Raw genomic sequence first — 14387 nt, 5'->3', positions numbered from 1 at the left:
ACACAAAGGGAGCAGAGTTCAGGAGAGGACGACACAGCAGAGTCAGGAAGAGGGACTGGAAACTCAACACCGTTCACTGCTTCACCTGAACAAAGTCCAGTCCTCAGAAATAGCTCATCGTATTTGTGAACTGCTTAAAAATGCTGCCAACATAAAATCTGATGTACACAAAGTTACTTGAAGTATGATTAGCTGACCCCCTTTAATTTATCTTTTGTACTGAATGTTGTTGTTTTTTTTATTTATGTACATTTCTGACTTTATGTATTTGACTGAAAATCTTTGTAATTTCAATAAATGAATGCACTGTAAATAACTTTTTGAGACAAAATGTCAAAATGTAATTTTTTATGCACCTGCTGTTATTTATACACTGCTGATATAATAAACTTATTCAAAATGGAATTTACAGATCACTCTTTATAATGACATGACCTGAGTGTATTGGAAGAATACATTAAGGTAACTGTTTTTTCAGAACTTAAAATGAAGCAAAAAGGAAAAGTAAATATACATCATAGAAACGTGGAATATAAAAGTTTATTAGATAATGTATGATCATCAGTAGAAAAAAATGTATGTTGATGCACTTCGGGATACACAAATTGAAAGTTTTAATTTCATACTTATTTTTAAGCCCCAACATGCCCACGTCCAATCACATAGAACTTTTCACTTAAGTTCTTGTACTGAAACTTCTTCTCAGGCCTGTGTCACTGTCCTTTCACATTTTTGTTGCACCTGTGGGTGGACAAATAACCATTATCATCATCAATTTCACAGAGTTTAGCGATGGCATATACAATTATTCCTTGTAAAAGCTCCAAACCTACTTCAGGGTGAATGGAGATCTAATTCACCACAGTAATTGAAGGCATCATGTAGGGTCATTAACAAAGAGGCCCTGAACATCACAGCCAACATTTCATTTCATTTCATGAAACCACAAAGGGTATCAACCCTTTTGTGCAGAATTTTTCTAATTACTTGAGTGATATTAATTAACAGAAAGATAAAATGTCCCATTATTTGATATTAAACTGACCAAGCACTAAAATATGACGTAAAACAATTCATTAACTGTGAGCAGTTTCCACCCACTGCCACAAGCTGTGTCAGGAGTGAGATCAAAGACCACAAAGTGTCCATCATCTGTGAAGCTGGACACCATGTTGTTTGTAAAATTCTGCAGCCCATTATTTTCATTTCAAACTGTTTTGCGTTCTATCACTTCCAAAATGTGTGCAACATATCAGAAAATCCTGTGAGGCTGTTGTGTGGATAACCACACACTGTGGAAATATCCTCTGATGATTTATAAATGAAAAATGACTGCACAGGACGGTACAGTAAATCAGTAGATTTATATTTAGCATGTGCATCTGTGGAGATTTCCTTAATTTAAAGGGTCGATTCAGTCTTTATTAAAAATCNAGAGCACACAACAAAGATGACAGTTTGGTCCAAAATATCCAGCTACTTAATGTGATACACTGTATTGAGGCTAAAAGCCCAAACTGGAAAGTTCTGCTCTTTCATCTCACTAAACACAGAAACCTGAGAGTCTCTGGTTCTGTCACAAACAGCCTGGTTGTCGTGCGACAGCAGTAAAAGACAGAGACCACTAGCTTCATTCAGCTCATCTGCTCTGAAGACTGGAACGTGGCAGTTGTCCAGACAACTAAGCATTTCTGTCCATAATTAACACGTTGATATTTACCCCAAAACAGGTGCAGTTTTGATTCTTAGTCATTCTCAGAGTTGTAATTACAGCGTTTTTATTTAAAAGCAAGTGCAGATATTCAGCCCATGTAAAAGTATCATCATTAGTACATGATTAAGTTGGAGGTTACATGTTATCGTCTTTGTTCTTGTCCCTTATAAAGTAAATGAAAATAAAGTCTTACCTGGTGAAGGCACGTTGTCAGGTGAACAGATGAGTTGTTCTGAAGAAGGAATGAAAGTTTGCCATAAATAAGACTTCCCCATGCGTAGGTGGAGTTGCTGAAAATTCCCCCACTCTATCTTACAGTCTGCAACCTGAGAAGTGACATCATTGCCCTGCACGTTGGACAATAAAGTACCACTCCTTCCTCCTCCTCTTCTAAGGATGGTGATGCTATTTATGACATTGAAGATAATGACCAATGACCAATGTGGAAATCCCTCCTTTTGACACAATACATTTTTACTGTGAATTTGCCTTTCCTTCCCTGTTCCTCCCTGGCTAGTATTTGTCACCATTGTGAGTCCTGGATATATAAGGCAGGTAACCTCTCAATCAGAAAAGCATCCTTCGCAAACCCACTGCACCAAAGAGAAAGAAGAAAGAAGGTCTACCTGACAGAAACGCCAGACTGAAGCCATGATCTCCACACTGCAGGTAAAGTTGGTTTTGTATTTCTTTTTAGATTAACATGAGCTGTGTAGATGACAGAATTTTTATTCATTTCTGAGTCTAAAGTGGACTACTGGAGACACTCAAAAGTGTTGGACTTCAGGCTAGCGGAGGATTTTATACAAAACTCCAGAATCATCATACAACACATACTGCATAGGTGTTCTTTGTGAGCACATGGTAGAGTAGAATTTAACAGAACTCTTGTGAAGTGTTGAGCAGATTACTCACACTGCACCACACCTGTTACAGCACCATCACCAGCACAATGGCTCTTTCAAAACAGGCACACCGGCTGAGTGATATTCATTAGAGTGATGCCAATGTCCACTCTGAGTGTGACAAAGAAAAAGCAGAAGATGACTGTCAACAGCCAGTAATAGATCTGAGATGTTTTTTTGTTTGTTTTCTCTTTTTTCTTTTCTTTTTTTTTATTATTACATTTCCCTAATAGTAGTTTTATAGCATATTTTGCTCTCTTTGTCCTGCAGAAAACCATCAGACACATGAAGGCTGTCAGAGGACTGCATAAGTCTGCAGTGGAAGGTAAACTTTTTCTGTACTTAACCTCATTCTGCTCTCTTATTTTCTTAATATGTTTCTTTCTGGCCCAGTTGTTGCAGTTTTATGTATCCAGACAGCAGTTTCTCCTTTACTTACTACATCGTTTGCCTCTTTGCATTACTTACTCATTTCCCCCTGCAGTCTTGAAGTACCCGGCGCCTGAGGACACAGTCACAGCCAGTTTTGGGAAGTTCATCAGTGAAATTAAGGCCCAGCACTTGTCTCCTGTGGTGCTCCACCGCAGTAAGAGGATGGTGCTGGACAGCATCGGAGTTGGTCTGATTGGAAGCACGACAGACGTGTTTGAACTGGCCCTGCAGCACTGCCAGGTGAGACGTGGGAAGTGAAGGGAAAAGGGATAAAAATAACTCTTTATGAACATCTTATCTGATACGAGGCAGTCAGACAGATGAAAGCAAGTGTCTGACCTTATATGAACAGTGGTTCTGAGTCAGAGCAAATTCTGTGTGTGGACAGATGAGATGAAGGGAAACATTACTTGTTGTTATAATACATTTAGACAAGAACATTTAATTTTTTTTCTTTGTGTTTGATGGCCTTTAGATTTTGACGTTTGTTACGTGACTTACAAAGAAACTTATTCATCATCTGAAGAGTGATTTGCCACAGCCAGTAAAGTTCAATGTGTATGCTTGTGTGAGTGATTATACACTCTGGGACTGTACGACGTTGCTTTAAAAATGTGCACCTGTGCTTACTTGTCTCCGTCTTTTCCCACCAGCACATGTATGCTCCTGATGACATCAGCTCTGTGTACGGACGCAGAGGCAGCAGACTCTCCCCAACACTGGCAGCTTTTGTCAACGGAGTGGCGGTGAGTGTAAATAAGTGGAACAGATGTGTCACTGTAGTCCCCGGTACACCAGACGTTTTCAGATGCAGCTATTTATACTCTACATTGGTGCAGTCTGGGCAGCAAACAACAGGATGGCTTCATGAAAATATTGAATTGACCCCAGAAATTTCCATCATCACATCTGCAAACATTGCTTGGCTTCTGTTGCTAAAGAAGCCGTCATGATGACAAGCCTATTTCTGCACCCTTGGATGGTTGAAGCTTGTTATGCAATTAAAGGGATTTTCCAATTAAAGTGAGTGAGTGGATGGGTGTAGGGAGCTAAATTACATCACATAAACACAGAGTTTACAACGTGTTATTTCAGGAAGCACAGCAACATCATGTCGTTGCTTGCAGTACAAAAAAAATCTATCAGTAGCCATCTAATTACATCAGCATTAAACTGATTCCTTGTTGTGCTATGATGTACAATTTTTTGATAATTAAAACCTTCTTGTTGCAGACTCACTCCATGGACTTTGATGATACGTGGCACCCTGCCACTCATCCCTCAGGAGCCGTCCTTCCTGCTGTGCTGGCTCTTAGTGACATGATGCCAGCTAACAATAAGCCCAGTGGTCTGGACTTCTTGCTGGCCTTCAACGTGGGCATTGAGATTCAGGGCCGACTAATGATGTTTTCTAATGAGGCCCACAACATTCCCAAGAGGTGAGTGCCTCTGAGCATGAGTCACGTTGGACCTAGATACTGTAATTTATAGGCTAATTGCAGCATTTCTGTTGTACTTGGCCTCTGAAAATGATCTTATCATTGATATAAAGCCAGTTCTTTATTGGCAATTTTTCATATTTTGAATGCTGCATGGGGAATAAGTAGTAAAAAAGATCCATGTTTGACTCCGTTGATGTCTGCACTGTGGTTTACAAGGAGGCCGCTGAGGTGTAATGTGCAGTCTTTCAGTGGTGTCAATGAGCTGTGAAAGGTGTGTTGCTATGTTCATCTCAGGGACAGCAGAGACTCTGTGAGTTGCATTAGCACAATTAGCCATGTGGAGGAACATTTCACAGAGGGCTCCATTTGGCATGTGTTTACACCAAGTCAAATGATTCACTTCATTACTGAAAATGACCAGAAATTTGTCTTCTATAACACCCATGAAATAAGCTGCATGTGGAGAAAAGAGAAGCTGTTTGAACACAGACCTTTGCTATAGAAATAATGATGCAGAGCAATTATTTAAAATGCTCATTTAGTCAAAAGCAGACAGTAACAAAACTCTTGATCCAAAACTCTTGACCTAAGACTCGTGTCTTTCTTTGTGGTCCCCAGGTTTCATCCTCCCAGTGTGGTCGGGACTATGGGCAGTGCAGCCGCCTGTGCTCGCCTCTTGTCTCTGGATCCCTCCCGGTGCAGTCATGCCTTAGCTATAGCTGCTTCTCTGGCAGGAGCCCCGATGGCTAATGCCGCCACTCAGTCTAAACCTCTGCACATCGGCAACGCTTCACGTTTGGGGCTGGAAGCTGCTCTGCTGGCCTCCCGAGGCCTTGAGGCCAGTCCTCTGGTCCTGGATGCTGTTGCAGGGGTGGCCGGCTTCAATGCTTTTTACGAAGACTATGTGCCACAGCCTTTAGGGTCACCCAGTGATGATGGCCACATGTTTCTGCTCGAGGAGCAGGACATGGGCTTCAAGCGCTTCCCTGCCCATCTGGGAATGCACTGGGTGGCAGATGCTGCGGCCTCGATCCATAAGGTTCTTGTGGGAGTCGGTCCTGGCACCGTCTCCCCAGCTCAAGTCCAAGACATCCTGCTCAGAGTCCCCCAGTCTAAATACATCAACAGGCCTTTCCCAGAGTCTGAGCACGAGGCACGCCACTCCTTCCAGTTCAACGCCTGCAGCGCTCTCCTGGACGGCGAGGTGACCGTGCAGTCCTTCAGCCCTGCTGCCATGAGCCGCTCCGACCTGTTCTCTCTGCTGAGTCGTGTTCAGGTGGAGCATCCCAGTGACAACCCCGCTAATTTCAACCGCATGTACGGTGAAGTCCAGGTTACACTCGTCGGGGGAGACATACTAAAGGGACGCTGTGACACCTTCTATGGTCACTGGCGAAACCCTCTGACCAACGAGAGTCTGAGGAAGAAGTTCAGGCACAACGCGGAGGTGGTGCTTCCCTCAGAGAAGGTTGAGAGGCTGATTGATGTGGTGGAGGAGCTGGACAGACTCGGGGACTGCAGCGCCCTTCTGTCACAACTGCAGTGAACTTTTGCAGATATACACAATATCAGGAAAACAGAAACGATTGCACAGAAATACATCAAAAGACATTTTACCTGAATAATTTTTGCAAAATGTATCTAACATGACATATTTGTCACCAGCCAAATAAAAACAGTAACCTCTATCAGTTTGACTATTAGAAAAAGTAGAGGCACTATATGATAAGCACCTGTTGAAGCACTTATAGAAGCACTTATAGAAGCACTTATAGAAGCACTTATAGAAGCATTCTTAGATCAGTTCCCTGTAAGTTTCAAATATTTTCGTAGACCTGTCTCCTGTACCTACTGAAATATTTTTTGTGCCATATTTATCCCATGTATATTGTAATTAATGTATATTTTAAATGTATTTTTTATCTTTATTTTATCGAGAAAACACTATTGTGTTTAAAATGTGATCAGGTTACACTGCAAAGGAAAAAACAACAGCAGTTTTATGTACTGAATATTTTCAGATATCAATGTTATACATGTATTAAGTGTATGCAATATATTGTATTTTAAAGAGTGTGTTTTTGCTAAACAATGGAAATGGTGTGAAATGTCCATTTAAATTTCACTTTAGATTCTTGTAATTGCATATCTTTGACTTTACTGAAACATGTTTTTACACAAATGTAGCATTTATGTTGGTGCGTTTTCATTTTAATAAAACTACTCAAAGCAAATTTGAATGTGTTCTTCAGTTCAGTGAAAATGTTTAGATTTGTTCCTGTGAGTACTTAAACACCTACATTTAAACACACACACATATATATATATACACATATGCACAATGCATAAAAGGAAGAACAGCACAAATATTTGGATTTGGGGAGAAAATTTGCGACTATTGAGGTTATAAAGAACAGCACATTGGTTTGTCCTTTGGTTAATCGCTTCCAGCAAACTATTTAAAGCCAAGTGCCTGTGCTGCTGTTTGTATTAGAAGGGCAAACATCCTCATGTCCATCAGCTGAAACTAACAGGATGTCTGCAGAGTAAGAAAAGTCAAGAAGAGTAAAAAAGTTTTACAATGGGAAAATTTGGAGTGCAAACAAAAGAGAATATTTTCACTACAGAGCTGTGCTGGGAAGGACCACTGGTTTCCTCATTCCTGGCTGTGGTCTTAAGTTAAAGTGTATTTTAGAGACACAGTGACCCTGTTTCATTGGACTCAGCCATGCATGGGACACAGCGAAACCAAAAAGCCTTGGCCTGTTGGCATAGCTGACAATTAATTCACAAAAAACTACTTTGCTAAAGGTTAATAATGAATGAAGAACTAAGGACACCACTAAGGTAATTATTAAAGGTAATTCTAGGTCAAAAATACAGAAGAAGAAGAAGCTGCACAGTAACTACCTAAAGTTTATTAACTTTGGTCTCGTCTTGTACAGAAAGAGCCCCTCAACTTGGAGGTTGTGCATTATTTCATCAACTTTCATCTGTAATTCATCCTGGCATATTCAAAATTATTTGTAAATATTTGGCATCAATAAAACCTAAAGTTCTACTATGAAGAATATTTTGAAATAAGAAACCAATAAGCAGGGAAAAAGCTCTTACAGCAGCTTCACATCGGGACCTAAAGCTCATCTAACTGTGTTAAACTGTCAGTATCGTGCATGCACGGTAATGACAGGTACAGCATCTTTAATGCATTTTAAACTATACAAATTGTGTCTTTATAACTGCAGCTCTGGATGGTTGCACAATAAAACAACGTGAGTTCTAATAATGGTAATTACTGTTAATAATTATTTGTCCCACTGCCTAATTTGTGCTGTATTGTAAAATTAACAAGAATTTAAAGTTGTAATCGTGTTTGTTTATCATTACGGGCTTAACAGTGATGCAGTGGTTAATTACTACTTACTTGATAATTCCAATTCGGCCATACGTGTAAGTTTGCATGCTTGTCTGTTTCTTTGTGTTGCCTACGTGACAATCTACGATAAAACAAGTGTAGCCGATGGATGGATGGATGGATTGACCGAGCTTCTCTACAGTTTCACTATTGGGATCTTTCCCTGTGTGATAATCAAAGCAATAAAGGCAAAGCTTTCAGATGTTCTTTTACAAGGGCAAAGGGAATAACGAGTGACCAACTGACCGTAATGTGCAATAGGTGATAAAAATACTTTTGAGTTTTGTCGTCAACGGGGTAATCAGGAAATACTGGCACTGTAAATCACTGCAAAGGCCTCAGACGATATGACCTAAATATAAAACACAACCCCAAGATGACTGATCTCATCTTTAAAAGCAATAAAATGCAAAGAAGGAAATAAGCTATGGACACATTTCTGGGAAAGCATGTGTGCTCAGGGATAATCGTGAGGACCGTTATCATCAGCATTCCTGTGGACACTTCCTTCATCGCTGTGTTTCATTACAAAGAAAGTTTACGGCAAATGAAGACCAAAAAAACCCAGAAAGCATAAGCATATCCTCCTCTGTGTTAAAGTGTAACATAACCAGGAGATGTTTGCATTGGAAAACGCTTAACAAAAGGCAGGGACCACAAAAGGTGTGAATTGCACGTCTACAGTTTTTATGCTGTCTCCACCCAGAGCAAATGAAACCATACAATAGTGGGGTAACATCAGACGTCCAAAGTCTACAGTCTCTCTACGTATACGGTATAGAGGTGACATAGATGGAGTTTCCGCATAACAATAGCTGCCCAGATTGTTACTGATTGGCAACAGTAAGCCCCAGTGTCAGGGTTTACTGTCAAGAAATGGAGAAATAATGGCCTTTCCGTCTCCAGACAACAGATAAGGCACCTTACATGCTCCGAAATACTCCTCGTGCAGTGTCAGAGTGAGTACAACTAGTAACGAGGTCAACAGTGGAATCTTGTCCCTGGTCTGTGAAGACAACATGTACAAAGGTGGGTGAGGGGGAATTCACTGGGGACAATAAAAGGTGCCTCTCTATTGTGCGTCATACTCTAACATTCAGCAGAAATTGTGAAAGAGGTTAAATTGTGAACTGAAGGCTGGGAAAGTACCTTTGCAAAGGTGTGGGCGTTCCTGAGAAGATCACATTTTTAGTTGACTTGTGAAATGAAAAGAAGAAAATACAATTCTTGCAGCATACGGAACATACAGCTGTACGGCTTTTTTATTTTTATCATTATAATTATTATTAAGTAAGAAACAGATAAACATGGTAATTGTGTCATACTTAAAAAATATGGGCATCCTTCTAGGCCTCAGGACAAGTTCAGACTTGTAAGGCAAGTCAACAATTGTCTCAAGGGACTACCAATGGATGGTGAAAATAAGAGGTTTATCTAATTTTAAAAAGTTAAAATAGAAATAAAAACAAAAAACGTAACGCTTATTTATATTGGAGAAGGCTCAAAAAACAGAATTGGGTACCCTTCATAATCTCCAAACTTTACTCAGTCGTTAGGCTTTAATTGACTCCTTAGGACATGTAAGGCCAGTCAAGAACTGTCATTAAGATTTACCGGCTGATGACTTTTCAAGAGCTGGTATATTTTCAGGCTCTTTAAACTCTACGGTGACAATCAAAAGTCAGTGGACCCTCTCATCAGCTGACCGAGGATCTGGAAATGAAGCTACTGATGCTACAAAGTTGGAAAGGGTTTTAAAATAATGTCAAAGTGCTTCAGATTTTGTGTCCAAAATGTCATTTGGAGAACAGATGCCAGTTAAGGGTACCTGTGGAAGTCATTAAGGTTACATTGATGGGCTTGTGATGTCTTTTTTGCACTGGGGACAGTGTGTCCCTGCAGCAAGAGGTTTTAAAAAAACATCCCATAATGTAGTAATATAGAACGTGATGTTTACACAAATACATGCTCAAGCACCCTGTTAGCACCTGGAAACTCTCCATTACCATGAGCACATATGGTACAGTACACAGCAAAGCTTTGGGGCACATAAAAAAAAAATGATGTATTTTGTGAGATCATCCTTTGCCTTGAAAACCGCACCAGTTCTCCATTTTAAACGAGTTGGTCAAGGTCCTTTGTATGCAGGTTGTTTCAAGCCTCTTGGAGAATTTACCTCAGTTTCTCAGCAGATTTAGATTTAGGATTTCTCTTCACGTAGTCAGCAGGACACTGATGTTGAGATCAGTGCTCTGTGGGGGACAGACCCTCTGTTGCAGGACCATGTGTTCATCCTGTTTCTGAAGACAGTTTTTTTTATAACTCTGGCTGTATGTTTGGAACCACTGTCATGCTGCACAATAAATGTAGGATCAATTAAATGCCTCCCTAATATTCTTGTTGAAAAATAATCTGAAGTGCATTAAATATTTGCACACAAGTTTAGTTTGTATGTATATGGAAAAAGTGAAAAATCCATCCAATTGTATATTTACAGTCTTACACTGACCCTGTGATCAACGTGCTGGAACCTCCCTCACCGCTTCTACAACAGCTCAGATAAAAAGATTTTATTACTTCCCTTGTACTATAAACACATATTAGGCTTTATCTTTTCCTGGGAAACTGATGAGCACTGTTTCACGGTTAAACTGATTAGACTTTTCTGTATTCGGACATTATTAAAGATTAGCCAGAACAACTGAAACACTGCAAACAACAGTCACCAGTCAGACAACAATATAATCTACAGAGTTATTTGTGTCTGAGAAACAAAAATACAGAGCTTCAGTATGTGTTAGAATCTTTTATTTCCTTATGAAAAGCAAAGTTTCTTCTAACTGTTCGATTTTTTTTCACAAAATTAAAAAAAATAATCAAAGGTATCCATTTGATTATACAGGTAAGCATTTTTAAGTGTTACTTTTTCACTTCTCAAGAGTGTCAGAAAACATTTTCAGCACACTCCTGAAATTGAAACCTAGACAGAACTACACAGCCAGCTGTTACCAACACTGTCTAAATCAAGTGCAGGTGTTGGTTAAATTATACTCATTATGGTCCAAACATTTCATAGCTAAAACACTAATTGTGCGATGTAGGCCAGACGAACAGAGAGGGCGGTGTGCTGGTGAGGTCTGGATGTGTTTTCACATTCTCGCAAACAAGGCCAAAGAAGTCTCAGGAAGAACCCTCTGCTGTTGCCTGGTTATAATTTGACACTTCAATGAGATTGTGGTCGGGATCTCTAAAGTACAGTGAGGTGATGGCCCCCACAGCCCCACTTCTCTCTACTGGACCCTCTTCAATCTTGACTCCACAGACCTGCAGAATGTAAAGAGACACCATAAAGTGAGCTTTTTAGTGGCAGCTGACTGTATTTAAATTGGGAACACAAGGTCATGCAGAGAGTCAGCAAGAGGTGAAACTGTTGTCAAAGAGTGGCCATCTTGCAACACTAAGATTGAGTACCTTCAGATGTGCAGCCACCGTAGCCAGAGGGGTTTTGGTGATGAGGCAGAGGTCTGCAGAGCCTGAGGTTGGATGCTTAGCTTTCGGTTCAAACTCCTTGCCCAGCTGGTGAAGGTTAAACTTCTGCTGCCCAAAACTCAGAGCTTTACGGTTTCCCTTGAAAAAGCAGACACGACATGAGTGTTAAGAAGTGTCTCAAAGCTCGATATGCAATCACAGACTGTATATAAAAGGTACACTCTGTACTGTACACACAGTCTATGGACGCTATCAGCTGGATCACAGTCGTAGAGTGCCATCTACTGGACGCTTTCTTTAAACCAAAAGCAGCTGTACTTCACTTTCACTAATCCCTTCTTAAAAATGCACATATAATGACAATATTACTGGCAATTTAGAAATAAACAAAATGAATCATTAATTTCATTAAATTCAGTAAATGTGTCATTATAATTAACTAGCAATATTTAATCTTACCACATAATAGTGATACTAACACAAATAACAAAACCTTTAATGTTGTGACACATACCTTAAACGTGATCACCTCCATGCCGAGAACTGACGAATAAAAGTTGATGGTGTCCGGGACGCTTTTCACAGTTAGCACCAAGTGATCAAGATGGCTCACTTCAACCGGACAAGTTGTTTTGAATCTGACACCTCCTAGTGTTTGGAGGGAGACAATCTGCAAGAGGTAACACACATGAACTCCGAGCATACGTGTGGATTTCAGAGGAAACACGGTGGACATGTTCCTCTCTATACAACTTGTGCATTTGTCATAACCCAAATAAAAACATGAAAAAGCAAAGGACTTTTATTTTTATACAGGCCTTTTCATTTTCTGTATCAAAAACAAAAATGTACAGAATGTGTCGTTTTGAACATGAGCTGAAATCTTGAAGTTTGAACTATCAATAAGCTATTATTTTTTTAAAATATTAAATAAAATGAATGAGTTTATCATTGGGCTGCAAGGTGGCGCAGCTGGTTAGTACTGTACTGTACTGTACTGTTGCCTCGCAGCAAGAAGGTTGCCGGTTCGCATCCCGGTGGGAGCACTGGGATCTTTCTGCGTGGAGTTTGCATGTTGATTCTAAATTGTCCGTAGGTGTGAATATGAGTGTGCTTGGTTGTCTGTCTCTAAGTGTAGCCCTGTGATAGACTGGTGACCTGTCCAGGGTGTCCCCTGCCTTCACCCTAAGTCGGCTGGGATAGACTCCAGCCCCCCCGCGATCCTAATGAGGACTAAGCGGTGTGTAGATAATAGATGGATGGAGTTCATCATTGGAATGAAAAGGTGCCACGTGTACATTTTAGGAGGCTCTTTCCCCGAGTAAAAGACACATATAAGGACAGAAGATCAACATAAAATCATATCAACATGCATGTGTTGAGACGATAATATTAAATAAGGGAACGCTGACCTTCAGGAGTTTCCAAGCAGCACAAAATGCCTGAAAGCCTCACTGGTATTGTACTCGTACTCGTATTGTACTGGTTTCTGAAATTTGTGTCTTCCATTACTTAAAATATTTTCCCCTTGATAAATATAATCAGAAGGCTCTCTGGTTCTTCAAAGCACCATTACCAATTGAAGAACCTCTTTATTTAGGGGACGGCTTAAATTTTACAACAATTATTTGGTTTGGTGGCAGGTAATAGCATCAAATAGGAGCTGCAATGATTACTTTCATCATGCTTGCATGATCGCGTGCATTAAGCAGACTAGTTCCTCAATTAATCCCAATTTTCTTCATTAATCATTTGCTCTACAAAACATCAGAAAACAGCAAGAAATGTCTGTCACGGTTTGCCACATTGCAAGGTGACATCCTGAAATATGTTGTTCCGTCTGACCAGCAGTCCAGAACCAAAAATATTAAATGTGTTATATTCTCACAATGGACTTCTTTTTGTTGTTGTTGCTTCAAAATGACTGTCAAAAAGTGTTAAAATAGCACCAAGGGGATCCACAAAGAAAATCTTGCTGCGAAAAGTCATATTTGGCTGCAGTTAGGACATAGATCAATGCTGACAAGGGACAAATTCGTGCATAAGGAAGCAGCAGAGGCACTCAGAGTGTCACCCTCAAATGCTAAACTAAATGTACGCCAGCAGGATTGTAATAAAAATGAACCTAAGAGCTGAACTATAAACACAGAAGTGAATGGAGCTGAACAGCGCCGCTCTGTGGTGAATGTCAGCTACGTCCAGTAAACATGGAAAAGGTGAAATTCTCGCGTAAATTAGCAAAAACGTCCATGTAGCCCTGCTGAAAGTGAGCTACTGCCACCGGTCAGTCCACAGACATAACCTGTAGCCGTCGCCATTTTTTTATTGTCCACTACTGTAGCTACACTTCTCCAAACGAAAGTAAAAACTGCTGTTGCGTTCAAGAAATGCTTGTCCAGGCAAAGTTGGTGTGTAAACAGTGACAATAACTTGAGCTAACTTGGTATATTAGGGCATATATTTACCTGAAAACGCCACAAACGGCTCCCTGCTGCCCGGAGCGCCATCCTCGCCGACTGACACCGGTACTTCCGGGTTCTCCACCTCTGAGCCCCGTGAACCGTCTGCTGCACCGCTCTGACCGCAGCTGTGGGTTTTTACAGGTTTCATTATTATTCAGCAGCACTTCTAGGTAGCCACAAGCTATTTTTAGCGAGGTTCATACACATAAACGATACACTTTTTTATTATGATTATTTTTTATCTGTCAGTAAGGTATATGAATGAGGATTTGTATTAATCACACCAGTAGGGGTGCTCATAATAACACTACTACTAATGCATCATACACCTTGATAGGTACACGTGTGCAATTTAAAGCAGCTTAATACAACTGTTCTGCCATGATATCCGCATTTTTTGACGCTGTCACATGTCTCAGTAATGAGATCAAATTGTTGTTAGTGTATGTAATTGGAAGGACAAAATACTAGAAACAGCAATCCACTACAACACCTTTAACTGTGATAGCAATAGTATACATCAAAACT

At 40.2% G+C, this 14387-nt stretch overlaps 2 protein-coding genes across 2 annotated transcripts in view; one reads left to right on the top strand and one right to left on the bottom strand.

Annotated features, from left to right (window-relative positions):
• The window catches only part of irg1l (immunoresponsive gene 1, like), a 7953-nt gene extending 1882 nt beyond the window's left edge, over positions 1-6071 (top strand). The window contains exons 4-7 of the mRNA XM_008284386.1: positions 3104-3291; positions 3705-3797; positions 4285-4490; positions 5112-6071. Of these exons, the coding sequence (XP_008282608.1) occupies positions 3104-3291; positions 3705-3797; positions 4285-4490; positions 5112-6039 (1415 nt within the window). The 3' untranslated portion in view covers positions 6040-6071. The remainder of the gene's footprint in view (positions 1-3103; positions 3292-3704; positions 3798-4284; positions 4491-5111) is intronic.
• Positions 6072-10699: 4628 nt separating this feature from the next.
• glod5 (glyoxalase domain containing 5) lies at positions 10700-13939 on the bottom strand. The gene is made up of 4 exons (XM_008284381.1): positions 13863-13939; positions 11912-12067; positions 11380-11535; positions 10700-11232 (listed from the first exon to the last, which is right to left on the bottom strand). The coding sequence occupies exons 1-4, from the start codon at positions 13902-13904 to the stop codon at positions 11089-11091; spliced, it is 498 nt and encodes a 165-aa protein (XP_008282603.1). The 5' UTR covers positions 13905-13939; the 3' UTR covers positions 10700-11088.
• Positions 13940-14387: the final 448 nt, after the last annotated feature.

This window comes from Stegastes partitus, unplaced genomic scaffold (genome assembly GCF_000690725.1).
Source record: "Stegastes partitus isolate 25-593 unplaced genomic scaffold, Stegastes_partitus-1.0.2 Scaffold356, whole genome shotgun sequence".
Classification (NCBI taxonomy): Eukaryota; Metazoa; Chordata; class Actinopteri; family Pomacentridae; genus Stegastes; species Stegastes partitus.
This window is presented reverse-complemented; position numbering and strand designations above follow the sequence as displayed.